Raw genomic sequence first — 27,989 nt, 5'->3', positions numbered from 1 at the left:
AAAAGAGAATCCACAAGCAGCAGCTTTGTAAAGACTGACATCTAGTGTCACAGCAGTGAAACCTCCTGTTTTAATAGCTCTGCAGTTCAGTCTGGTAGAGTATTTACCCTCTGCTGAGATCCAGTTCAATTTATAATCTTCAGTTTTTATATAACAGAAACTGTGAAAAAAAAAAAAAAAAACTACTTATATAAGATCATGTTAGATATTTAAAGCCTGTAAGTGACTGTGTTCCTTAGACTATATTGATAAAAATAATAAAGTAAGAAACTGCTTTTGCTGTGAATTGTTAATACAAAGTTACTTAACTGGCCAATGTCATTATTCTTATTTTAAGCTTCTTCTAAGAAATCCATCTTTACTTCTACAGCTAACTAGCTTAAGCTGTTAGCTTGCATGCTTTCCTCCAGCTTCGGCATCTTTGGACTCTGAAAAGCTTTCAGCTTCTTCTGATCCAACACTTTAGGCTGGATTAATTTCTGTTGTTTTAGATCTGCTGTATTAGTAAAATGGGGTTAGCTTGACAGTTAATATGAAAGGGTTATTATATGCAGACATTTAATACTTCACGTTTTTCCATTTCAATAAAATAATTCTTTTCAGTTTAGGTGTACTCAATATATTATTTGAATGGCTGAATATAGTCTATATCGGTCAGCTAAAGGAGCAACTAGAATCATCACAGCTAAGTAGCTAAGCTAGCCTAGCTAATAAGCTAGCTAGCTGTAGGAACATCATAGGGATTTTTTAATTACTGTTTGGTTGCTCAAGTGTGATCATTTATTTAAAATGCAACATATTAATAACATTTTTACATTTACATTTTCACACAATTACAGTTCTACTGGATTAAAAGGCACAGGGAAGAAAGGTTAGCCAGATCACCCCGTGCTCTCTCCCTATATCTGCCTTTGTGTTTCTGTTGTACAATTCACAAACAAAAAATGAGTTTTAGTGATGTATTCGTATTCATCATAAATAAATCCAAATATGGCAGTTTAATATGTGCTTATTGGATGCACCATTTAATTAATTTAATGATAAAGAATGATGCAATATGAAAAACAGACAGTATTGTACAGTGTCTCATGTCTTCCCATGAACATCAAAAACAAACAGAGTGCTCTTCAGGTGAACTATCAGGAGATGGTACTCTACTATGCTGACCTTACCTGCTTCCTTTCTCTTTGTATGTATCTGCTTTTCTGTCTCATACACACAAACACACACACACACACACACCAACACACATACTTACACCTGTAGCACATTGAACTGCCAAAAGGTAGTGGATAAAACTAAGCAAATAAACAAATAATCAATAAAACGAATACAGTTACTTGTCTTGCAAAATGTTCTATCTATATATCTGCTTACATATGTGACATTAAGTTTAGCAGTGACAGAAATGTTTTCATTTTTTAAGTTTCTTTAATCAGCATGTTTTCTTTGTGATGCTCTGCCGGGCCTTTTCTGCAGCTGTTTTTTGCTGCTTGTTAGTGAGTCTCTCTGCTTATAGTTTTGCAAACAGTACAAGACGTCCAACTTTTAAGATTGTTACATTTCTTTGTTTAAAGAAGCCCCTGGTTCAGTTTGTCACTATCCCCCTGTGTTGTGTGATGCCACACTATCACTTTTGCAGCAGTTGACTGAATCCGATCAGATCATCTAAATTTAGTTCATGAATATTAGAATTTGCATCATTAGTAAAATTAGTGACCCAGTTCCATTTGCAGTCATTCTTTCCCCCTGCACACTCTTCCCATTATTTTTAGTTAAAGTTAATCCGTTTTCACCTGGCAGTTTAATCAGGCCTTTCTGTTCTTGAGTTACAGGTTTGCATCCTGAACTAAAACCTCTTTACACTCATGAAGGCGCCTCTCATACTTATCTAACAATGAGCTTAATTTGCATAGCTAGAGTTTCTGTCAAATTCAAAACTCCAGAACTTTTACTGCTTCACCATAAATCCACCCAACTGTGATGCTGTTTTAACAGATTTTTTATACTTTTTAAAATTCTGCAAAATTCATATTTCAAACCATGGTCTCAGATGACAGATTGAATAAATTTTTTAATTATTTGCAGTGTTAGACCCACTGAAATGTAGACTGGAGGACAAAAACCTGTTCCTTCCTTGGTGTCACCTTCCCATGCCTACTGCTGCTGCTGCTGCTGCTTCTGACTGACCTGTTGGGAGAGGCAGAACACATCACCTCCCCTTTCCTCTCCCTAGCCAAACCATTAGCCATGAATTATGGTGCTGCTACCATCACGGCCAATTGTCTGGATGAAAAGCAGGCTCTGCCTCACTTACCGATCTGAGCTTTTGCCTCAACATCAGGTTCCCGATCATAGTTTCCGATCATCCCCTTGGCTCAGGTCAAAGCAGGTAAGCAAATGACATTTCACATAACAGGAAATGTGGGTTCGTGTGGAGATGCATGCTGGTGATTGATAGCAGCAGTGAGACCTGTTGTTAATCTGAAAGAGTCATTTTAATGCGTTGCCAGGCAATGAAAACACATTTGTACAGACTTTATGTAGCTACAGTAGATGCATGAATGGGCCAAATAATCAGTTGTACATGAAGATGTTTTTATCAGCTATTAGCTTTGTACCATATTTGTTGTTCATTCATGCATATGCATTTATGACAGTGCTTTGTGACTTGACTTTCTTTATAGGGCAACTGCTGGATTTATGGACAGAGGCAAGGAGAGACAGAAGGAGGGAGCGAGAGAGACAGAGAGAGAGGGAGGGAGAGCAGAAAGCAGTATCTGTTAACAGGAAAACTCCTAACATATCACTTGGGAAACCCGCAAGCAGATGTGGTGGCGGAGTGATGCAGGGACTGGACAGAGAGGCAAATTAGCAGACACGGCACAGTAAGTGTTCCTGGACGATTATTTTGCTTGTTATCTGGGGATTGTAACTGTCATGAGGAGACTGCAGTGTTGCCCAGAGCCAATTCGCAACCACCTCTGCTACTGCAAACACCGGACTGCTTGATTAAATCTTGGCAAACAAACACAGAATCATCACTTTCTAAGATTTCAGTCTACTTTTAATGCATACAGATTCAATAGTGGGTGCCATGACAACTTTTTCATGCACCTGAATATGTTACAGGATATGTTGCAGTATTTGTTCTCATATTTCATATATGTATGTATGTATGTATGTATATATATATATATATATATATATATATATATATATATATATATATATATATATACATATATATATATATACATATATATATATATATATATATATATATATATATATATATATATATATATATATATATATACATATATATATATATACATATATATATATATATATATATATATATATATATATACATATATAAACTTGTTTCAGGCACAACTCTTGAAGGTTAATATGTACATGCATACATAATTTTCATCTTTATTCTACAATATGTATTATATGCATGCACGCACTGTGTAAAGATGTCATTATCTGTGTCTTACTTTTTTGTCAGCAATAAACCTAAACAGATCTTCTATCAAGATTATTCATTAGCATTGTCAGAGATCTTGTTCTGAATAGCCCAAAGAGGGCCGCTGTTGTACATTTCCTTTCACGTGTGTTCTAGCAGTATTACTTTGCCCTACTTTGACAAACTAGGCATTTATTTGCTTGTTATGCACTGAGAGCACAGTAGCCAGATGGAGGCTGTTGATCTTGTTAGAAAGGTAGATGTGAAAAGACCATTACCTTGATCACAGCAAACACACAAACACACACACACACAGACGTACGCACACAAATGCACCCATGTGTGCATACTCAAACACACGTACATACACACACACACAGAGTTTAGTTCACCCTACCACTCACTAAGTAAGCTATACATAGGTTTCAGCACCTGTTGCACTTACAGTTATTACGTGATCAGTCATGAAGACTTATTGAGTACAGTTTTAATTGCATACATGAAAATTAGGACATATCTTAACAAGTTTTAATACTGTATTATTTCTTCCTGCAGTTAGAAAAGACTGAAGTAAGTATGGCACCGCAGTTTTAAGAACATGTGGCTTTGCATAGAGATTAGCAGCTGATTGCAAATGCTAAGCATGATGCATAACGGCGCAAGTGCTGACCTGCAGTGTTAATGATTAACCAAGCCTGTTATACTCCAGCTATCACAGTTGGTTGCTACGAGCTTGAGGAGACACAATAGGATGTTAGATTGTCAATAACTGATATGCCTGCACATATAAACAAGAAATATATGGCCTGCATTGTGTATACACATAAAATTGTGAACTTATCTGTTTTTGTTTAGTGTTAATTTGTGCAGCAAAAATCAGGTCTGATTTACAAGGATCATTGTAATTGTGCTCTGAATAGAAAATGAGAGAATTTAAATGCACACTCACATGTTCCCCTTCGTGTCTCTACTGGCCATTTGTGTACCTGTGTTTTGATCCAACCAGCAGGGCAGAGGCTTAATTTTACAGAAAAGATGGTGGGACTGAGAAACCGCTCTACATGGGAACCACTGCTACTCAAAGCCTCCTGCATCAAATCTTGTGCTAATGGTTGCTCCATGGGCATCACTGCGCACCTTACCTATACCAACGCTGACATAGAGTCTGTAGAAGGTGAGTACTAACTGCCAAGTTTAGTGTAGCTAAACTGTGATATTATAATATACCATGAGACACAAGAAAAAAAGCTTTTGAGTGCAAAGGATAATCATAGTTCCAGATTAAAAATGGGAGTGGGACAAGACTTGGCCCGTGAGGAACACCAGATACTTTGAAGTAAAGATGAAGAGTAAATATCAACAAATCTCTTTCATGTTTATTTGCACTTTATCATTATCAAAGACATCTAAAACCAACATGACCAAAACTGGCCATTCGATGAAATAAACAAGCAAACAACAAACAATAGTAGTATGACTATTAACATGGATCGGGGCGATCGTGGCTCAAGAGTTGGGCATTTGTCCTGTAATCGGAAGGTTGCCGGTTTGAGTCCCGGCTCCGACAGGCTCGGACGTTGTGTCATTGGGCAAGACACTTCACCCGTTGCCTAAAGCGCTTTGGGGTCCTTAGGACCAAGTAAAGCGCTATACAAATACAGGCCATTTACCATTTTTCTGTATATTCAGAATAACTGACAAGTTTTTTACTTCCTTTAATAATCAGGAGCCCCTGTATGAATGTTCCAGAAGACTGAACATAGTATTTGCTTTGCCCCTATTAAATTTGTTCAAAAAGCTGCCACTGGGCAGCGCAGCAGGAGCTGATGGCACAAAACAACTTTAAGTCTTCTCCCTAAGGTTTCCTTGAAGTGTTTACTTTATTCAAGTAAGATTTTCTGCTTATCTTCTACTTAATGAATACCTTACAGCCAGTCAAAGTGATGCACAAAAGACCAAGTACTTGGTCAGCCAAGTAAGAAGAAGAAAAGACCTCAGGTAGCCCTGAATCTGACTTAACAGTATAGCCAGATTTATTACGATAAGTTAGGAAATTTAAAAAAAAGCAAATGTGTTTGTGGGATTCATTCCTTTATGACAGAGTAAACTTAGCACAAAATGTAAGGTAAAAAGCAAAGCAATTGTTGTTTATTTTACTGCTGAAAAATATCTTTCAGTGAAAAAATAGCCTGTTCTTTGAAAGAAATTTGGTTAAGGAAAGCTGGGGGAAAGACACATAGTGACAAATCTCAAAGGTAGATTTGAACCCAGGCTCTTCCATAAGCCCTACAACGGCTCAGTCACCCATTCAACCCAGCAAGCTAAACTAGCATCCTGACAAAAGAAACGTATTAAGGTTTTTCATATTATGTCTTACCTAAGAAGAGAACTTAAGGTATGCAACTGGCTCCAGATCCCCCAATCTTAGAAATATCTACTGTACTTATTTTACTTCTGAACATTTCTTTAGCAAAAGCCTGTTTCAGTTTTATGTGTCTTAGCAGCTTGTGTGTCTGTAACCTTCATCCAGGTGTGTTCATATACCCTCTCGGTGAAAAGGAGGTTGTGGTGGGCTTTGAAGCCGTGATTGCAGGCCGGTTGGTTGGGGTCCAGATCCAAAGCCGAGGAAAATTAAAGGATTGCTGTTTGGATTGCTGCCCTGGAGTTGGTCTTGAAGGGAATGGCCTGGAGTGGGGCTGCTGTGGGAGCCCCAGTCTAGACATGCAATGCACCAACGGTGAGGAGGAGGATGGAAGAATGCCGTGAAGGCAAACATATTATGTTGAAGTTTTTTCTCTGATACAATTTCAGAATTGTAAGGAATTAAACATTAGAGTTATACCAGCTTGCATTTAAATATATATAATATTATAAATGATATATAATATTATTTATGGATACTGCTGCAGACATGATTCATTGCTTCTCTCCTTGCAGACAGTCTAGCGCAGACGTAGAGAGGGCTATCTGAAAAAGCCATCTTTACACTTGTGAAATGCATATATTTATTTTGAAAAGCCCTTGATGCTGATGCTGCATGACACTAAAGCAATAAAATAGGCTTTTAGCTTATAATAAAAATGTTTTATATAACTGCAAAACATTTGTGTACTGATGCTGCAGTAACAATGTGGCTTCAGTACGATAAGTCCCTTCTGTGTCAGATGAGGAAGGCCATCTGATCTGGATCCCTGCCTAATGTTGTAACGGCATTCACTTAGTAGAAACATATCTACTTAACTGCAGACCACAGAACAGTTTATTTAATTCAGCTGATGGTGATGGATTATTCTGAGTAAATACCAGCAATTAATATGTGTTTGTGTGCTAGGTTTTTAATCATGTGCTCTTTTCAAATTCATCTACATGTATTTTCATATTTATTAATGATGTCGCAGACAGTCTTGAAAATTTAACATAAGGTTCTAACACAACATTGTATTTTGGGCTTTAGGACATCTGATCCTGGATGAGGACCTGGAGAGAACCACTTTCATCGTGGGCACCGGAGTCATTGGCCCCATGGATATAGTGTCGATCATCATAAGCACGACGCTAGAACTTCCCACATTAGAAAACGGGGCCATTCGGATCGTCTACCCCACACTCCTTACCCCGCTTGTCACTGGGAAAATGACTCCAAGCAAGAGTGAAAGTGGAGGGAAGTCTGATGAAACTGGGTATTTATCAGACGTGGACTCCTGATTTTTCTCCCCACTTCTTTCATATTATTTTCCTAAAAAACTCCATTGTGCGCTTTTTTTTTCTTGTTTTTGTAGGGCGACCAGTTGTTTTGGTGCCACCTCAGGAAAACAAGATCGGATCGTGCACTCTCAGCAGCAGTGTGCGCACGCCATCTTCACCAGCCCAGCTGTCAACCTGGCACCTTATGAGCTGAACTTCCAGCTGCTGGTCAGAGGGGCCTGTCTGCTGGCTGGTACTGCCTGTCTCCTCAAATAAGGCTGATTCAGTGGTTTTCATCTCAACCATTACGAATTATGAGAACAGCAGGCAAACTCATTACTGAATAAAATGAATAGCTTTATAGGCGATCTCAGTCCAAACACAGCCAGACGATGAAACAGATTTAATCTTCACTAGTGTGTGCTGTAAAGAAAAATTAACTCATTCAAAACATTGTAATATGTTTACTGATTTTCATTTTTTGCCTCTCTTTATTGATAGGACTGGAGAGCCCTACTCACGCTCTGAGGGCAGATGCAGATCCAAGTGCCCAAAGTGCCTCTGCCACCTACATCACCTTGGCACAGGAGCATCCCTATGACAGACACATAGAGATTATTTTGCACCTCAGCGGTGAGCAATGACAAAGTGGTTTGGGAAGGTCTGAACTTTTCATTGCTGTGATTTTCTTTTTATTCTGACTTTTAAACCCTTCCTCAGAACCTCACAGCCCCTTGGTCATCTTAGAGAGAGGCAGGCTCTCCTTCAGCCAATATGAACAGCAAATATGCTCCCGTCGAGATTTCATCCGATGCACCCGCAAGGATTCAGAACCTGAAAGAAAGGTTTGTTTGTTTTTTTCCTGCTGTCAAGCATTTAAATACATCTTTCTCAAGACGTTAAGCTTTCATTGTGGATTTTCCTTCTTCGTCTGCAGTTGGAGTTTGTCAGGAAGCGATACCACAAAGACATTCTGTGCAGCCCCGTGTTGATGCTCAATTTCTGCCCCGACTTGCTGCGTGATCCTCTGGAAGTGCACAAAGCCACCAGGGAGCTGCTGTTTCTCATTGATCGCAGTGGCAGCATGAGTGGCGCCAACATCCAGCGTGTGAAAGTGAGCAGTAGTCAAAAGCATGCAAATAAAACATGAAGTTCAGATTTGAGAATGTATATATATGTATATGACTCTGGCTCCATCCTGTATATGCTTTCTTATTCTGACAGGAAGCCATGGTGGTGGCACTCAAGAGTCTACCTTCTGGCACAATGCTCAACATTGTGGGATTTGGTACCACCATCAAGCCCCTGTTCACCTCCAGCAAGCTTTGCACTGATGTCAGTATTACCTAGTGAGCTTTGTTAGATTAGGAAATTCCCTGAATTGGGCATTTTTAAAAGATTTTCAGTGTTTTTCATGATATCTGTGAATCCCTTCCAGTAAATGAGAACACATGGAGCATTTGGATGATGTTTTTCTGAACACAAAATGTCATTCAGTCGTTCAGGACTATCTGTTCTGTTTTCTACTCTCTAATCAGGCAATAGGTCAGTTCTTGGGTTGCCTTAGTAGCAGAGTATCAGGTTTTATCCAGACCCGGGGCTGCAAGCACAAACAGTCTTTCCACATTCTCCTCGCCATATGGTGGCCTTTCATGCATTTTCACTTAGGCAGGACGTGTCCCTCCATCTCCTGCTCTGACAGCTATGTTTATCCACCGTGTGAACTGAGGTCATTTTAAGGCAGGTGCTAATGTGTGTTTGTTTGTGCTGTCTTTATTAGAAAAGGGTTGATTTAATTTGTTGCTTCCCTCACAGGCTAATTAGTGCATCTGATAACAAACAGTAAATTTATCCTGGCAACATGTTTGCACAGGCGCTGCGGTTCGACAGGAGTTGTTTGCTTCTCCCTCCTTTACTCAGGATCTGATTGCATCCCCACTTTAATCACTTGTGTGTTTGCGTGCAGGTCACACTAACTCAGGCCTACGAGTATGTCCAGAGGATGAGAGCTGACATGCGAGGCACCAACCTGCTGGGGGCGCTCTTCTGGGTCTTTCAACAACCCATGCAGCGCTCGTACCCTCGCCAGGTCTTTATTATTACAGATGGATCCATCAGCAATGTAGCTAGAGTGCTGGAGCTAGTACGCAGAAACGCATGTGCTGGCAGGTATGGATATCATGTGCGAAGGAGGGTACAGAGGGAGCAGCTAGTTATCTATCATGACAAGAAACAGATAAAACTGACAATAGTTGCAACAGCTGGTTAATAAAAATGCATTATTAAATAAACCATTAAATCTGTGAGGTTAGGAAGCAGGAGATAAGTAAAGGAGAGTGAATGGAGGCAGAACCAGGTGAATAACATGACAGAGACAGTATATGGGGGAGGACAGCAAGTGTGGACCCAAGCAAACAGTGATCATAAAGACCTGAGAGCAAAGCTCTGTGGAAGAAAGAAAAGAAAGGCTTGAAGTATTTTTCAGCCCCGCCCAGTAATCCCGTTAAGTGCTCTCCTCTGCAGTAAGAGTCACGCCCCTCTGGTTTTCCCCAGATGCAGAATGACTCCATTTATGCCTTATTAGTATTCGCCTGTCGGACTGACTTTCTCCACTGTAATTTTTCGCTGTCCTTTAGCAAACTACGAACACGTTTGTTCGTTTCTTTATTCTTATGGAAAACATCTAATTCTGCCCATTGTTAATTATATTGCCATCTCACTGCAGTCTGCAGCTGAGAAGGTGTTGTACATAATTTTGAGCTTCTGTTTCCATATTTAGCCAGCCAGATTGCTGCTCAAGAACTCAGCCTTTTTCAATTATTCCGTCCCCTGAGCCATTTAAACTCTTAGCTAGCCAAATGGCTGGTGATCTCCACCAGTGTCTGTTTGATGACTCTACATTTTCTATTTGTAAGCAACATAGAAGCAACATTTTAGGTTATTTTCAGGCTACTTCAATAGACATAAAAAATAAACTGTTATAACACAAACAGTGAAAATCATCCACAATTTAATATCATAATTAAATTTTCTCTTGTGACGTGATAAAAATGTAATGTACACACTGTATCCCCTTTGCAGATGCTTTGGCCTAGGCCTTGGTCCACGAGCCTGCAGGAGACTCCTGCAGGGCGTTGCCAAACTGACAGGAGGGACTACAGAGTTCTTGGATGATGAGGAGAGACTCCAGCCAAAGGTCAGCAGCGCTGCAGCACTGCCACCTATTGGAGTGAAAAGAATTGCAAATTAATTAAAAGCAAAGTCTTGAAAGAATACATATGTAAACCTTGGGGCATTACATTAGCATTTCAGCATAGAGAAAAGCAACTAGCAGTCGTAAAGTGTAATAACTACTCAAGCATTTAAGTATAATTTTGAGTTATTTTACTTTAGTACTTTCATAGTATGGCTTTTATAGTTAGTTTAACAACTGTTAGCCATTGAAGATATACATGTATAAGTTTACGTTTACCAATTTTTTAGCTTATGACAAATCACGGAAAAAGTGTTTTTTAATTAGTTTGATAAGTTTACTTCTTCTCCCCATTTCTGCAACAGTTAATCAAGTCCCTGAAGAAAGCCTTTGAACCTGTTCTGACTGACGTACGGATCGACTGGTATCTGCCAGAAAACATGGAGGCTCTTCTTACACCCAATGAAATCCCTCCACTCTACCCCGGGAATCGCCTCATAGGATACTGCACGCTTTACGACATGACCAGTTTCAAAGCAAAAAAAGCAGAGGTATTACTCTGTGTGCATTACCATGTAAAATATTAAGTCAGCACTTATTTGTTTATGTTGCTTCGAGTCAAATGTTATTGTATTTTTTACAGTGTTCTTGAGCAAGAGTTCTCCAGGGTTTCTGAAACTCTTGCAGAGTTTATCTTTGGACATTTGCTGATTTTTCGCTCATTGTTAGTCCAGTCCTTGTAGCTGACCAACTTTAGAGCTATAACTGACCTATGAATCATTCAATCATAAATAACACACCAAACTAAATGGATGAACCAGTCTTGTGTCTCCACATAACAGACAACTTAGCAAAGAACAAATGTTAAATTGCATCTTTAGGCACTTTGTTCCCATTCCTTTAGTTGAATGTATGAGAAATGTCAAAGATAACACAGTTTGGCAGATATAAAGTATTATTTTTGCACCTGGAAACCTATTCCTGAAGATTACTTAGAGAACCTATGAGAACGCTGCAGAGACAGTTCAGGCTATGTTGGAGAAAAAAAGATCGTCATACCAAATATTGACTTTGTAGAATTCTAATGAGCTTCAAACTCTTTCTTTTTGCTTTATAAGCTGTATTTTTGTACATGTATATTTTAATACATTGCTGAAGCCATTTCCAGTTTTTCTACCAAAATATGCAGAAGTGAGGGTTGGCCCCATATTTTTGCACAGTACTGTACCATTTTTTTAAATGTAATCTTTGCATTTTATTTTTTTGCTTCAGGAACAGAGCTACAAAGATTTACTTTGTGGTTCTACGGGTTCAGTTTTTGGCCAGTCGAACGATGAGCTTTCACCTCCTCCTGCCTCTGAGCTCATGCCTGTGGTGACATGTGCAGATGGCACTGAGTTGGAGGAAGCACTGAGGGAAATTTCTAGAGAGATATCCTCTGAGTTCTCCTGTGCCAAAGACACAGACACAGGCACCAGTCCAGGTTGGTCACTCATCACGAGCATTTACTCGAGCCAGCACACTTTAAACCACAGTGGCTAACAACAGGCTTTTGTCCACTATAGGTGGGGAGTTGGACTGGTCCAGCGATGTGAGGAAGAGGATCCAGGAGAGCTCTTACATTCAGGAGCAGTACGTCCTCACTCGCTGCTCACTCAGCAGTGAACAAAGTCTACAAACGCAGTCCCACTCTCACATACATGCCTCAAATTCTGACGGGGCCTTTCTCTCCAGCTCTCACTGTTCTGGTCCAGTGCTCGATACAGGGTCTCTGCCCCAAGGCCTCGAGAAGATGCCCCCTCCAGAACAGAGATCATCCCTGTCTCGCTGGGCAGACTCATCATGGCAGCAAGACCTTTCAGTCAAATCCCCGGACAGTGGGACCAAAAAAGTAAGACTAAAGACTGACAGACTTTTTTTTGGAATTTAGTAAGTAATTGGGAACACACAGACAAAACAAGACATGAAAATATAACAACTATATATAACTATAAACTTCTATCTTTCCTTTGGAAAAAAGGTCTTTTAAAATCAATTAAAAAGGCTGCTTATTTGAGTCATGTACAGCTGAAGCACACAGTCAGTATATCACAGGAAGTCGCTGCAAAGTTATTCTTGCAACATGGCAAATACATTTTAATCTAATGATCGTAACATACTGAACATTTTGATATATATCACTGCAGAGAAAAGCAGAGAAAAAGCAAAACCCAAACCTACTTCTCTTTGCTTGTCCCCCTTTTTAACCAGGACGGGTGTCTGGATGGAGCTGAGGATTCTCGTAGGATTCAAAAAGCACTAGCACGTTCGACGATGGCAGCGCGAAGTTTTTCGTCCCCCCAGGGTGAATTAGAGATGCATCGGCTGAGAAGGGCTCTGGAGAGGGTCTCCTTTGACCAAACATTGGGAGGGAAGCTGGAAGAAAGTGACGGGGAGACAAAGCCAACTCCACGAGGGACAGCGTCCCACAGAAGCCTCACCGACTCCAGTAAGTTTCACTGCAAAGAAAATAGGATCATATTTATTTATTCAGTCCCGTAAAATTTCTATCCTATTTTTCGCTCTGCCCCTTAGATGGACTCTTGTTTCCCGCCTCCCCTCTGGACTGGGACAGTTTCACAGATCCAGAGTATCTCTTCACTGCTGTCCCGCCTGACAGTCCTCCCCCAGGCCAGTGCCGTTCCCTTATTCATGGTGTCCTGAGTGGCAGGCCTGTGTCCTGGGAGGTCACTGTAGACCTGGGGCACCTCTGGACCCCTGAGAATCAGGACATTGAAGTAAGTGGGGTATATGGAAGGGGAGGTGAAGAAGGAAGAGGAGGGAAATCGTGGCAGGAGATCATTCACCAACTGACCGCTCGCTCAGTTATAAGAGACTTTGAGAAAATGGCAGAGAAAGAGAGCGACATTGGACATGGTGGGCGGTTTACCGGTTGCTTTTTCCTACTGATTAATGTGCCGTTATCTCCAAACTACTGTGCATCTCTTACTATTCCTCTGTTTGATGGCTTTTTAGGCTCAGCAAAGCGATATCGTACAAAGGCTATCCAGACAAGTAAGCACTGTAACATCATCTGTATGTACACAGCCTTCACTACCACTGACAGCAATCCCAACAAAGGCTTGGCTGACATGGATGTGCAAACCACAGGTGTGCCACCCACCAACACACATACACAGAATAAACTCTCAGCTCAACTGAACTCTCAACTCATCCAGGACGTTTTGTTTACTTGTCAATGATAATAAGATATCTGTAAAGAACAATCCTGATCTTCTCATTGGTGTTATGAGGAATCAAGCATTAGAATTTGTCTTCTCTTTGAAGCCTGGTTTTATGTGTTTGCAAGTTTAGAACGTGCAGCTTGAAAGACTTTGGCAGTAACAGGTCTGTATAATTCTGTATTTGTATCTGATCCCCCTGACCTTGATTTGGATAATGGAGGGATGGACGGACAGATGGAAGGAAGGAAAATCAATAGCTCTTCTGAATTCTCTAACTTAAGGAAAACAGTGCTAAGTGAATTACAGAAGCACCATTTTAAATGTTATTTTTATTTATTGTTGGATTCAGTTGATATTTTTAAGGGTCCACATTGTGTTCTGTTTATTTGTGTGTGTCTGCAGGGCTACATTTGGGAAACAGGCAGGCTTTTCAGTCAGGCATTCGTAGGCAGAGGACTTTTTCTGTAGGTCTGGGCAGACGGCACACCACTGGAGACAGTGCAGAGGTGGAAGACACCTGGAACTCTACAGGTAAGAACGACCGAATGATGCCAGCAGCCATTTCTGTTATCAAGACTTTAGGTCATCAACAATCTTTGTATCTCTCAGACAGAGATGACACTCCTGCCTCACCCTGTAGTGTAACATCCTGGGACTCTAGTAAGTACTGCTGTCCGTTCGCTCAGGGAAAACTCTGGTGTAAGTAGTCTCGAGGATCGAGGCTTCTGAAGAGAAAGCTGTGGTGAGAAGAAGAAAAAGGAGGACCCCTCTCCCCCGACTCCATTACACACACAACTTGTGAAGAAGCTCTTAAAGGATCAGTTCATCTAAATAAATCTTCCTTAACTTTATTGGTATCCAATCGCACAGACATATTTGCTTTTATTCATTTAGTTCCAGATCCATGTAAAAGACCTGTGATCGGTTTTGTTTAATCTGGATGAGCTGAGCCTTTAAGCACAATCAGAAAACACCACTTTTATCACTGAGCTGATAAAACAATACAATTTAATGTTTTAATGTCCAGGTGTAGGGGGCAGCTCCTACTACATTACAGCCATGGCAACAGGCACCTCGAGCACTCGCTCACAGCGATCTATAGAGAGCAAGTCAATGGAGAGCTTCTTTGGCACCAGGTAAGACTTTCATATTAAACTCTTTTAATAGTTTGTGTGAGACTGACAAAGATGCAATAAAATAAACAGCATAAAAGCACTAAAAGGCGCTAAAAACCCCTAAGAAGTAAGACACGAAAACAAATACTGTAGTTTCTTGAAAAGCTCCTACTTTAAAGTTGTTCATGTACACACTCCTGTTTGTGCACATGTTACTTAAATGTAAGAAATGAGCCACAGCATTACCACTCTGTTTACCCACATCTGTAAATGTCCTGAGAGTGAATGATGGTCAATTTACTGAAGTTTAAGAGTTAATAAATATGTGAAAACAACTCGGCCCTGGAACTCATACAGCACAGACCGTAGGTTCTAACCGTGATTGATGCAGTGAATGTTGTTCAGGTCAGGGTTCATCTTTTCACACAGGCATATGGCTGTTCACTGCAGCTGCACGCTAATGCAAACCCAACAACCCTTACACGTGACATTTCTTTAGCGACTTCCTTCACAACAAAGGTTTCTAACTGCAAATTGTCAAAAGTTGTTGCAAAACTCACTGTTGTAGTGAATTCTGATGTAGATGATAGGGAAGTATTCATAGGATTTCTTTTTTGTGAGGCTCCTGTTAAATCTGACACTCTGAATCCATGTAATTTGTCTTTTGTTTAGTTAGCCGTAGTGTTCACACTGAAACAACAGTGTTATAATGACATGTAGACCAGAAGGGTGTACGCACAACTCCCACATCTTTAAATGTTAGATTTTTTTTTTTAGCGTACCTGTTTTGTTTTGTTTTGTTTTTTAATTCCAGGTTCCCGCTGGGCAGGCTCAGGTCCTCCATTTCATCAGGAAAGCAGGTGCCTGTCAAGTCCCACTGCTTATCTGCCGAGACTGAGAAACAACCTGAAAGTGAAGCTCCAGACTACCTGCCCCTGGTGAGCTGTGCCAACATGAAAAACAGTGTCCACTTTATTTGTTTACCCAGCACACAATACATACCTTCAGCTCCCAAATTCATTCTGCAAACTCCTGGAGTCAGTCGACATTTAAAGGCAGAAGAACTTTGGAAAGTTAAACCACGTGCTATGACAAATAGTGTGCAAAAGAGAAACACTGCCACGTTAAAGGCAAAGCATCGTAATACTGTGCACTCATCTTCAAGTGTGCTCATTACCCATGTCTGTTATGACTCCTCAGGTTCGTCTGCAGCTGGCATCAGGAGCTTTTCTTCTGACTGAGATCTACTCTGACTGTGTCCAGATTCCTCTGGACCGCCTTAAAAGAGCATCGCCATACAGTCTCCACCGCCGTAGTCTCAGCCCAGCCTTACGCTGCACATCTCCCAGTGCTCCATCCTTGTCCACTACTGCCAAACCTCCTGGTGCTCCCTCTGGTCACCACGTTACCTTCTCTCCTTCCGCTTGCTCCTTTGTCAGACCAGCCATTCCACCTTTCCACCACACTCCAGATGATACTCCCCTAATTTTGGAATCGAGGCTTCGCCGAAGATACCTCTCTGACCAAGACCCTGTCACCTCTCCCACTGACCTCCCCAGCTCTGAAGAGGGTTCTTTGGAGTTATCCATCAGCCCCTTTCAGAACCAGAACCTCGGCCAAGAAGACAGTGGCCGTGGGTCAGAAACAGATATATATGAAGGCTCTACACCTGAGCAAGCTTACCTCCAAGGGAGCAGCCAGTTGGCTCAAGAGGATCTGGAGGGCTCAACTTGGGCCACAGCTGTGGCCCTAGCGTGGCTAGAGCACCGGTGTGCCGGCTACTTTATGGAGTGGGAACTGGTAGCAGCAAAAGCAGACTCATGGCTGCGCTGTCAGAAGCTGCCCGAGGGACTGGACATGGCAGGGCTTAAGGGAGCAGCCAGACAGCTGTTCCTGCTGCTGCGCCACTGGGATGAGAACATTCAGCTGAACATGCTGTGTTATAACCCCAATAATATGTGAGACAATTATCTCAGAAGAAACCAAGCCAACTCTGATTGTTAGCATTCTCACCATTTCCCAATGATAGTGACTAAATGCCTTTACATGGAAAAATCCTGTTTTATTAACTTAGGCAGTGCCAAGTTCATTCTAATACTACATGCCATAGACCAGGGGGCCTTTTATGATCAGTGTGTTTTATGCAATCACAAATATGCCTTTATCATCTAAATGGGCTTTTTGTAGTTTAGCTTTTAGTTTGCAGCCAGTATAATATACTACTATACCAAATATGTAATCACAGTTACTGTAAAATGAAGATTTTGATTATCAAGATGATTATTTGATAAATTAAACAAAGATGAGCTTTAAACAGTGAAATGATTGTTGGTAAAAATAATTAAAAAAAACACACTAAAATTCAACCATTTGTTGTATTGTGTAACAATGAAGACCACACGGGTTTAGTAGAATCCATTTGCCGTTTCAGTCTACTGCATGTTTCTCACATTAAATCCATCTATGAGTGCGGCCACTCACAACAGAGGATGACAAGTTACAGAAATCAGACAAACAGACTGATTGTCCACAGCTGACTTTTACACATTTGTGTAAAAATACAAATAACATCCCCTTCGATAGAGAATACTTATGTTTCATAACTGTGGCAGAGGAAATGCCACAAGCTTACGCTTGCTATGCAGTTATTTTAAAGCTTGGTGTTCAAGTTCTTATCCACATTATTGACACTTTCAATATACGATCATCTGAGCACCAGTAAATAAAAACTTGAGATGATATCAGCCTACATGACTAGACCAGAGGAATTATGAACTGAGTGTAGTTGTACCACAGTAAGTGGGAATATAGCCCATGTAATCAATTCTTTCCACACAGCATAACATCCATGACATTCTCATAGCCTCCACTCTTCTTATTTTCTATCTAAAACTAAACCTGAGAATTCTTATTTTCTCTTCTTATCTCTGCAACTGCATATTATTCCATCATGTGGGCATCAGTCTGCACACACATTATGCATCCTTCACTTTAAGCAGTGAGAAGCTTTAAATGGCTCCTTTAATTCACTTATAAACAGTCTACCACAGCGACCGCCCTTTGCACTGGTGCTGTCAGGATCAAAGACAGGAGGATGGAGCGGGCTTGTTGTCAGCTGATTCGGCCGAATAATACTTCTGGTCCGATCAGGCCGGGGCTCAGTGGCGTTTGTCCTTAACAGCTTTCTGCTCTTGTGTTTCTGCTGCAGCTGAAAGCAAAGGTGGAGCTAGCCAGAGACATAACAGGATGATGAGGTGACAGACGTGAAGGGCAGCTGAGCTGCTGTTAGTAGAGGGATAGGTGTTCCACGAAAGCTCGATCAGACCCAGGATCAGGACCCTGCATGCAAAAATAAAACAGTTTTTCATTAAGATGTGGCAGAGTGTTCAGGGAGGTGCTATGCTTCAGGACTTATGATTCTGTCTCACCTGAGCAGATGGGCCAGCTTCTTGACACCTCCACTCCACAGCAGGTAAGGCAGCGAGTGGAAGTACCAGACGTAAAACTGGTAGTGCAATGAGCGACTGAAGCACATGCCGATGAAGTTAGAGGTGAACAGAATCAGCACAATCTGTGATTTTCAGATAAGGACAAAAAAAAAAGGCATATCTGGAAGATCATAAGAAAAAATCTGCTAAGCATTGTTTTACCATGTCCCGTGTCCTGTAAAGAGAATGTTCAAAGCAAAGCTATTTCAGGTGCTCACTTGTCACCGGGTTTCCCACAACAGGTAGCACCACAAGTTTTTTTGATTTTGCAGAGTTTTGGAAGAGAAAACCTTCTTTTTCCTGTGACTCTATGTCTGTCTTCTCTTGAATACAGTGAAACTTTAAGCGCTAGGTTTTTGGTTCTCTGTCCAGAAATCTTGACCCAGTTACTCAAAATAATTAAGATCCACAAATCTTGCTGAGAGGAGTTTTCTGTATGATTTTTTTCATTCTGTCAACAAGGCCTGCAGATTCATATTAACATCTAACAACAGACTTACAGAAAAATATTTTTCACATTAAAGACAGGAGTAGATTGAAATGGAACAAAAGGATATGATCCACAGTGCTTTTCTGAGCCGGGATTTTCCTCTTGCCTGGTTCCTTTAGAAGTTCAAAGATGCTTTCTCCTGGTCTGGTGCCACAGAGAGAAAATGGTTATTTGCCATTTTAGAGATCTAGGAGGTACGTGTGTATTAGTAAAACATATAACTTTAAAAAAAGGTTTCTGCTGCTGACTGATGAGAACCCTGAAATACCAACAACCATTTAGTGCTGTTACTAGAAATCAATTGCATTTCCTTGTGGCCTAAATGTCTCTGCTGAGTATAAAGTAGTGACAATCCTACTGAAATTGCCTTCCATTTTTTCATGACACCTTGTTGCATTGTCATAATGATGTGGTTTTGATCAGTATGTTATCATGCAAAGCATTGATAAATGTAAAAAGAAAAAGAGTTTTTCAACGGTCCACTAGTTACTTACAAGCTAAAGCATGTGGTACTGTGACTGTAACCCTCAGTTTTGTTTTTTCCCCCAGAATCCCTGGTTTTGTTCCCAGTGTATCCCTGGCACATTCAAAGTCTATCTCACCTCTTCCAGCGGCGGAAGGCAAAGAGCAGCAAGGTGAGCAGATGAGCGGCCAGCAGGAGTAAGTGGAAGTAGCGATTCAAAAAGAGCCATTCTGGCAGGAAGCGCCAGTTGACCGTCCACTTGAACATGAACTGGCGGCCAAGATCAAAGGCGCGGCTCATGTAACCAACGGGATTCTCTAGGAGGAAAGGGAGCCCCAACACAACCTGCCACATAAGATAAAGAAAGAGATGATGTTAGCAAAATACAGTCATTTGCTAAAATTTACTGTGGACAGAGTACTACAGTCAAGCTGTACCTGTTTTTATGTGTATATTTACCTGTATGCCTGCACACAGCGATAACTTGGGGATCGTCTTCATTAGACCAAACTCTGACAGGAGGAGGAAAAGTAATCCAGGGGCAAAGAGAAGCACGTTCATTTTCACAGATACTGCTAAACTGTCAGAAAGAGGAAAAGATTGAGTTGTAATTTCATCTTGCTACTCTCAGGAAAAATTAACAATGACAATGTAGAAGGTATGTAACACATTAAAGATGTACAGGTGCCACTTGTTGATCTAGGGAAAGCCAATAAAGGAGTATCCGCTTTAAAGACGAGTGCACACTTGCCTGTAGAGGCCACAGCCCAGAGTCCAGTATCCATCTATGAAGAGATTGACAGCTGCAAACAGCAGCATCATGGCCACTGGGTCATTAAAGAGACGGAGCACAAAGATGGAGTGGATCCGATAGGATGCACAGCACACAAAGAAGAACACATAGGGAGGAACCTGGAGGGAAAAAAAGAAGGAGATTTAATTATTTGTGAGATTAATTATTAGAAGAAACGCATGAATTAATGTGTGAGAATATTCTGAAAATAACATTAAATTTTGTTTCTGTAGGGTATAAAAGTTGAATTGCACACAAGGACACGCCCATGTTTCAATGAGCGTTTTAGCAAAATGACACGGTGCTTAATATATAGGGTTCCTGGCACATTAGTATTAACATTAGGCTCACCTTTTTGGTGCGATAGTATATTCTGAAGACAAGCAGCAGTGTGAGGAGGTAGAAAAAAGCAAAAATGTACTGGCCCAGACGGATGTTCACCCCATGGCCGGTAATGTAGTAGAGAGCTGTGAAGATGTAGACGAACCCAGCTGGGTACCTACAACAACAGTGTTCCAAATTATCTAGGAGACCTGCACTGAAAAGTGTGGTATGGAGAGAACTACATCATTTTGAAACTCACACCAAAGGGCCTGTGTCCCCTTTCAGCTGAGTGTAGTCATAGGTGCCATTGATAACTCCTTCCACTTCATCCATGTATGCTTTCCAGTCGATCTCAGTGTCTGCAGTACATAATAATATTAATAATAATGATGATGTGGATGTGAATATCTTGATGCATGCTCAATAGTCATGCTCAGCGATGACTATAGGTTCTGGAAAAGACAACTCAACCAGAACAAACAATCAATTTAAGAAGGAGAAAATATTATTGGTATTTTTCTGTTGCAGTTCCATAAGTCTTGTATGTGGACGTGTAAAAAGTGAGCAGGTACTATGCCTTTAGAAGTTTACTTCTTGTATTTACTATTGAAACAGCTACTTTTGGTTGTATATAGTCTTAAAAGTAATGGACGTTATTTGACGTTGGGAGAGAGTAAACCATTGTATTTGGTCATGCAGTGACAGTAAATTCCCTTTGACAGGTGGCAGGCTAAGCTAATACTTTTCTGACGCTAGCTACTTAGCCTTCAGCCGCGTTCAGATAAACGTTAAAATACAATAGCGTGCTAACTAGTCGACCAGCTACTTACATGCTACTTTCTGTATGACCCACACATTGATGCCGATCTCCAGGAACCACAAAACTGAAACCACCAGCAAGGTGTATTCCGTCTTGAACAAGAGCAAATACTTGTCCTGCCAAAGCGTATGGAGTTTCCCCCACAGCGGGGACGGGGAAACGGGAGACTTTCTCCGCACACCTCCAACTCCTGCCATGTCTGCGGCGTAGCGACGTGTACGCGGAGGCCGTAACTGACGCATGCGCCCAGACTTCGTCACGTGACAATTCTGTCACCGCACGTCAGCTACACGGTGCAGAGTGAATACTGGGAAGGTTTCGTTTCCTTTACAGGTATAAAAAACAAACTTATTATTAGTTCTAATTCTTTTTGAAATATATGTGTTTTATAAACGTATAAGTGTTTCTTATATGACTGTTTAAAAAAATCTTTAGAGGTCACTGGAGCCATGGCAACGTTAGCTGGCTAGCAGCTAACTTTGTTGTAGGGAAAACGATCAGGAGAATAACAGCATGTAAACATGTTTTAAAAGGCACAGCAAAGAAATGAAACTTCAGACAATGGAAATACAGTATATTCAAGCTTTCCAACAAATAACGCGTGACTGCAGCTTGTTGAAGTTTTGATTTTAATGTCAGAGTGATCAAGAACAGCTTAGTGTCCAAAATCATTTTCCTTCATATTATGGAGTCACATTTGTTTGCTTTTCCCATTTTTATTTGTTCTCCAACTTTCTCTAACTCTTACCTTAATAAGCTGGTTTGTCTTTTCTGTCATATTCTATTATATTTTTGAGCTCCTGAGTCACTTTGCTGTACGCTGCATCTTGATGTTTTTGCTGCTGGACACCAGAAATAAATTTCACAGAGAAATTGTTGGAATAAATGTGTCTTGTGCCTTTGATCAGACCAGAGAGAAATTTAGCAGTCTCACTGGCATCATTTTAAAATTCAATCGAAGCAGTTATGCAGCTGTTAATAATTTGTTGTTTCTTATGGTATTTCAACATAACCTCGTCTGTGCGTGGTGGCATTTTGTTGTGTTTGATTTTTGTATTATAATGTGTGTATGAATGATATAGATTGTGTATGTCATTGGGATGGGCATTGCTAACCAGCTTGGGCTATGAATGTTGTGGTATATTGCCTGGTTTATGTAACACACTTCGTCCTATGTAAAAATATGTTGAGGAAGCACACAGTAAAGATGCACAGATGTAGTAAAGGAGGACATGCACAGGGCTCATGTAACAGATATGGATCTAGGGAGGTAGCTAATCAACATTAATCCCATATTTTTATTTTGCAGTGTGAAAACAAAAGACATGCTGGTAAGTCTGTATTAGAAGAAAAATAATGTTCCTCTTTATCACAAAAGGCTGCAGTGCAAAATGTATGGCAGATAATTAACACTGTACACAGTTAGAGGCTATATTATCAGTTCCTTTGTTATGTCCCACACGTACCTCAAATCAGCCAGTAATCACTGCCACATAGTGTAGGCACATCAAAGCATGTCACAACATAGCCATGAGCCCCGCAGCTGTGGGTTTACAGACAGGTGATTCTTCTTCTTCTTCTTCTTTTATGTTTGTGCAGGTGCTCTTGGAGCCGTTACAGGAGACACAGGGCCAATGGAAGGATTCTTCGTGACAATTTCAGAGGCAGCGTGTCTTGGAGTGAGCCTTGCTCTCTCAGGCGTCTCCTTCTACCTATATAAAAAGAGCCGAACAACAATAGAGAAACTCAGCGTGAGTTGTTAATTTTGTGTAATTAGCTTTATTGGAAGACTAAACCTCTAAGAAGCTTCTACTTCAAACCCCTCATTAGAGATTACAGCTCATATGTTTTTGATGGAAGAGTTAAGGTCCCTTCTCAGATGTTAGTAATTTTTTCAGAGATGTGAAGAATTAATCTGGGTAGAGAAACAACACAACGGGATGTGGAGTAGTTTAAATGTATAAGGTGAGCCATATATCACAGTAAAATTTAGTTTATCTTCACCATATTGCATTAGACACTGTAAAAACAAACTTGCATCGCTGTTATAAAGCTGTAGGTGATAAAAGTGAGCCTCCCCGGGAAAGTCTATGCCAGGGTGCTGGAAAGGAGAGTTCGTCCACTAGTCGAACCTCTGATGCAGGAGGAACAATGCGGTTTTCGTCCTGGTCGCGGAACACTGGACCAGCTCTTCATCCTCTCGAGGATACTTGAGGGTGCATGGGAGTTTGCCCAACCAGTCTACATGTGTTTTGTGGACTTGGAGAAGGCATTCGACCGTGTCCCTCGGGGTGTCCTGTGGGAGGTGTTGCGGAAGTATGGGGTGTCTGGCCCATTGCTACGGGCCATTCGATCCCTATACAACCGTTGCAAGAGCTTGGTTCGCATTGCCGGCAATAAGTCGGACTCGTTCCCGGTGGGTGATGGGCTCCGCCAGGGCTGCCCTTTGTCACCGGTTCTGTTCATAATTTTTATGGACAGGATTTCTAGGCGCAGCCAAGTGGCGGAGGGCTTTCGCTTTGGTGGCCTCAGAATCTCATCTCTGATCTTTGCGGATGATGTGGTTCTGTTGGCTTCATCGGGTGAGGGCCTCCAGCTCGCACTGGAGCGGTTCGCAGCCGAGTGTGAAGCAGCGGGAATGAGGATGAGCACCTCCAAATCTGAGGCCATGGTTCTCAGCCGGAAAAGGGTGGAGTGCCCACTCCGGGTCGGGGATGAGGTCCTGCCCCAAGTGGAGGAGTTCAAGTATCTCGGGGTCTTGTTCGCGAGTGATGGGAGAAGGGAGCCGGAGATCGACAGACGGATTGGGGCTGCAGCTGCAGTAATGCAGATGCTGCACCGGTCCGTCGTGGTGAAGAGGGAGCTGAGTGTAAAAGCGAAGCTCTCAATTTACCGGTCGATCTACGTCCCTACCCTCACCTATGGCCACGAGCTGTGGGTAGTGACCGAAAGGACGAGATCGCGGATACAAGCGGCGGAAATGAGCTTCCTCCGAAGGGTGGCTGGCATCTCCCTTAGAGATAGGGTGAGAAGTTCGGCCATCCGGGAGGGGCTCAGAGTAGAGCCGCTGCTGCTCCACATCGAAAAGAGCCAGTTGAGGTGGTTTGGGCATCTGGTAAGGATGCCCCCTGGGCGCCTCCTGGGTGAGGTGTTCCAGGCATGTCCCACCGGGAGGAGGCCCCGGGGCAGACCCAGGACACGCTGGAGAGATTATATCTCTCGGCTGGCCTGGGAACGCCTTGGTGTTCCCCCGGATGAGCTGGAGGAGGTGGCTGGGGAGAGGGAGGTCTGGGCCTCTTTGCTTAGGCTGCTGCCCCCGCGACCCGGCCCCGGATAAAGCGGATGAAGATGGATGGATGGTGATAAAAGTGAGCACATCTGTGGCTATATTGCACTAAAAAGTTAAGATGGAGAATTTGGACAAAAATGCAAAAATTTGGCATTCTAAGAATAAAAACAAAATGTCAAGAATAAAACTGAAATAGTATTTTGAAGGGAAAAAAAATCAAACTTGGAAGCGTTGGCTCCATTTGTGCAAGAAGAAATAGTGGCAATGGACAGATGCAAGGCTATTGATGGGGGTGTTGTATCAGAAGATCAGGCTGCAACTGACATTTCACAGATGAAGGTGTGAGACATTTAAAGAATGACCATTTCGTGTAAAGTTTTATTCTGTACTTCTGAAACCCGTCGTCCTTTTTATTCAGTTTTTAGCTGTTTATGTTGTGCACTTTTAGTCTTTCTGTGTTTCTTGATTACATCCTGATTGTTCTTTTAGCTCATGCCATTTGCATCTGTCTTGATGTAAATCCATGAGGATCTTTTAGGGACATATCTTTTCTTTTTCTCAAACTAAACTGGTTCTTTTGAAAGATTTACTATTACAACCAGTCATTTGTAGAATTAATAGCAACACTGTGATTGCTAGCACTGCACAGAAAAGTACCCATTTACAGCAAGCTGATTAACACACACCAAAGACATAAAACCACTGGGAAAGCAAATGCATGACTTATTAATTAGTCGGTCTTATTTACTGTGTGTGCTCCATGTTTCCAGAATGCTCCACGGTTACCCATAGATAAAACACTGAAGGACATCTTGAAAGTTACTCCAGGAGCGTGTCTACGGTATGTCGTCATTGAAGGTAATCAGTCTTTTGTTTGTTTTTGATAAGGACTAGTACATTTATTTATTTTTTTAATCTGAAAACTTGTATACCGGCCTGCCTCTCTTTCCCTGTTACTGTATGCGTGCTCGTATACATTTTAGGTGGTGTAAAAGCAGCTGGAAAGCCTCTCATTAGTTGGCACAACAAAGAAAATGTTGGTGTGCTGCGTAGATTCATGGTGAAAGAACACAGGCTGTTGTGGAACGGATTTTTACGTACATGGTGAGAACATCATCAGATCAAGCTGAAGTTCCAGTACATCTAACATTTTCTCCTTATTATCAGATATGCAAACTGTTTCTCACATTACCTTTGCAGGACAGATAATGAACGACTCTTGCACGAAAACATAGAGGCGGTGCCCTTTTTATTAGTGGGACTGGATAATACCGAAATCAGAGTCTTGTCGCCTTTACAGGCCGCTGGGCTGGACATGGAGGTCACATATGAGAAATTTCACCAGGTCAGTCACAGTTTGGGTGACCTCATGGGACAGTACTTTACTGGGGAGAAGCCAAAAGGTCAACTGGAGATCGAGGAAATGCTCAAAGTAAGTCATTCTATTCAAACTTGAATGAATTAGTGTTCACTTCATAAAGCCCAATTTGTTGTCAATATTAAAAATATATTCTTATTGATAAGTGCCACACCTGTTTTTTCAAGGTGGGGACAAATCTTACAGGTGTAGGCGAGTTGAATCTGGACACAGATGGCACTCTGAGTCTCCGACCCCCTTCTAACGGTTCACAGTACTTCCTGACCCCAGCGGACTTCGACACCCTGCAAGGGGAGAATGAAGACATCGCTTTTTGGTGGAAAGTGCTGGCCATTACTTCTGCTTTGGCAGGGGCAGCAATCATTTTCTGGGCCGGGTTACGCTACTACCGCCACCTTAAGGCTCTCAGGGAGCAGGAACGGGAAAGAAGGGAATTTAACAGACTGCAAAATAATGTACCAGACCAGGACAACCTTCAAGACGTGGCCATGTGTGTTATTTGCCTCAGTCAGCCCCGTAACTGTGTCCTGTTGGACTGTGGACACGTGTGCTGCTGCCACACCTGCTACCAGGCTCTGCCACAGCAATATTGCCCTATTTGTAGACAGAGCATTGTGAGAGTGCTACCTCTATATCAAGTCTGACGTATTTGTGGAATCAGGTCACTTCAGTAGAAGCTTCACGTCTAAATTGCTTACTTATTAAATTCAAAATTAAATGTGAGTCATGTTGTGAAAACATTTTGTCCATAATGGAAATTTGTTGTGGGAAATATGGGGATATAAGTCGAAAAAATGTGTAAACTTGTGCAATACAGATGTTTGTTTTGCTCAGTGCTCATGTGCCTTATTTTAGCATTTTCTGCCGAGTGATGGTACTTTAAAGTAAATAGAGTGATTATTTTATAGTGCTTTCCTACACTACCTGAGCACTCAAAGCACTTTACACAACTTCTCTCATTCACTGGTTCAAGCACTTTTTTGCTGTGATTTTTCTACGTAAGTTCTTTTTACCTAACCGTTACAGTCATTCGTACTCTGATGGATGAATCAGAGGAACTTGGGGTTAGTATCTTGCTCGGGAATATTCGGCATGCAGACTGGAGCAGAGTTCAGACAGTTTAATTTCCATTCTTGTTTGTATCAGAAATTTACTGAAACCCAAATAAATCTAATGTTGAGAAATTTTACCCTTAAAGTGTATTTAAGTGTATTTAACACATATTTGAGAATCCATAGTGTCACTTTTAATGTGTGCATGCACACTCACAGCGTGTACACTCACACCCAGTTTATTATGTATTATGTTTGTTTGACTTCTCCTTAATGCAAATATCTTATCAGCTGATCACATGACAGACACTCAATGCATTTAGATGTACATACATGGCTGTACTGCTTGGAGCTGATAGGAAGGCCAAAGTAACTTGTAAAACAACTCCTTAGAACCAAACTATACAGAAGAGCATCTGAATGGACACATCCAACATTGAGGCAGATGGGCTACAGCAGCAGAAGACCACACTGGGTGCACGTTCTATGAACAAATAACAAGGAAGCAGGAAACAACCAACGCAGGACAAGAGAAGGAAAAAGACTTAATCTGATGAGTTGTGATTTTTGCTGCGACATTCAGATGGTAGGGTCAGAATTTGGTGTAAACAACATGAAAGCGTGGATCCACCCTGCCTTATATCAGCTACTCAGACTTCTGCTGATGCTAATAATAATTGTGTGGGGAATATAAATCTGCAGCACCTGCAGGATGCTCTCACATCAATAGACCAAAATCTCTAAGGAATGTTTCCAGCACCATGTTGAATCTATGCCATGTAGAATTAAAATAGCTCTGAAGGCTAAAGGGGATCCAAGTCAGTGCTACAGGAAAACTAAGAGTTATTCCCCTGGAGGCTTCGGTCAACCACATGCTGAATTAAGCCTCCTATAGGAGTTTCCCATTACATATTTCCACTTGATCAAGTCAACTGATTTAAAGCTCTGGGACACACAGGATTAAGCTCAAGTATGTACAGATTGCATCATCTTATATAAGACTTGGTGACCACCTGCTCATCTTAAACATCAGGAAAGTAGTTTTGTGTTGGCCTGAACAGGCACACATTTCACAGAACTCGAAGATGGCAGGGGTTCATGTTGGGTTTTCTAAAAACATAAATGCTTTTTGACAGCACCTGGTTTTTGAAAAGTGTATATAGTGAGTTATCAAGCACACTACTTCTGTCACCCCTAACCA

At 41.4% G+C, this 27,989-nt stretch overlaps 3 protein-coding genes across 6 annotated transcripts; 2 read left to right on the top strand and 1 right to left on the bottom strand.

Moving 5' to 3' along the window:
• Positions 1-18,714, top strand: vwa5b2 (von Willebrand factor A domain containing 5B2). 3 transcript variants are annotated; one of them, XM_085141971.1, is made up of 23 exons: positions 2-1,189; positions 2,089-2,392; positions 2,688-2,888; positions 4,482-4,649; positions 6,006-6,212; positions 6,930-7,155; positions 7,255-7,412; positions 7,661-7,792; positions 7,880-8,004; positions 8,097-8,273; positions 8,384-8,494; positions 9,126-9,328; positions 10,241-10,355; positions 10,718-10,903; positions 11,625-11,835; positions 11,918-12,243; positions 12,603-12,840; positions 12,927-13,502; positions 13,979-14,107; positions 14,186-14,236; positions 14,604-14,712; positions 15,506-15,629; positions 15,892-18,714. In XM_085141971.1, exons 4-23 carry the CDS (start codon positions 4,511-4,513, stop codon positions 16,651-16,653), a joined length of 4,305 nt encoding a protein of 1,434 aa, XP_084998097.1. In that variant the 5' UTR covers positions 2-1,189; positions 2,089-2,392; positions 2,688-2,888; positions 4,482-4,510; the 3' UTR covers positions 16,654-18,714. The 3 variants fall into 3 exon arrangements, with proteins under 3 accessions (XP_084998096.1, XP_084998097.1, XP_084998098.1); XM_085141972.1 differs by having other exon boundaries at positions 3-1,189; positions 12,927-13,268; positions 13,368-13,502; positions 13,979-14,236; XM_085141970.1 differs by having other exon boundaries at positions 1-1,189; positions 13,979-14,236.
• Positions 10,702-21,326, bottom strand: alg3 (ALG3 alpha-1,3- mannosyltransferase). Its single transcript, XM_085141982.1, has 9 exons — positions 21,080-21,326; positions 20,509-20,608; positions 20,277-20,424; positions 19,884-20,044; positions 19,592-19,712; positions 19,272-19,477; positions 18,738-18,813; positions 18,120-18,265; positions 10,702-18,030 (listed from the first exon to the last, which is right to left on the bottom strand). The coding sequence occupies exons 1-9, from the start codon at positions 21,309-21,311 to the stop codon at positions 17,850-17,852; spliced, it is 1,371 nt and encodes a 456-aa protein (XP_084998108.1). The 5' UTR covers positions 21,312-21,326; the 3' UTR covers positions 10,702-17,849.
• mul2 (mitochondrial E3 ubiquitin protein ligase 2) lies at positions 21,301-27,977 on the top strand. Of its 2 annotated transcripts, XM_085141984.1 has the most exons (7): positions 21,309-21,402; positions 22,379-22,400; positions 22,669-22,820; positions 25,129-25,216; positions 25,342-25,462; positions 25,559-25,790; positions 25,904-27,977. In XM_085141984.1, the coding sequence occupies exons 3-7, from the start codon at positions 22,704-22,706 to the stop codon at positions 26,378-26,380; spliced, it is 1,035 nt and encodes a 344-aa protein (XP_084998110.1). In that variant the 5' UTR covers positions 21,309-21,402; positions 22,379-22,400; positions 22,669-22,703; the 3' UTR covers positions 26,381-27,977. The 2 variants fall into 2 exon arrangements, with proteins under 2 accessions (XP_084998109.1, XP_084998110.1); XM_085141983.1 differs by lacking the exon at positions 22,379-22,400 and having other exon boundaries at positions 21,301-21,402; positions 25,904-27,976.
• Positions 27,978-27,989: the final 12 nt, after the last annotated feature.

The sequence above is a fragment of the Neolamprologus multifasciatus genome, chromosome 18 (assembly GCF_963576455.1).
Source record: "Neolamprologus multifasciatus chromosome 18, fNeoMul1.2, whole genome shotgun sequence".
Classification (NCBI taxonomy): Eukaryota; Metazoa; Chordata; class Actinopteri; order Cichliformes; family Cichlidae; genus Neolamprologus; species Neolamprologus multifasciatus.
The sequence above is the reverse complement of the archived record's forward strand: the minus strand, read 5'-3'. Positions and strand labels throughout refer to the sequence as shown.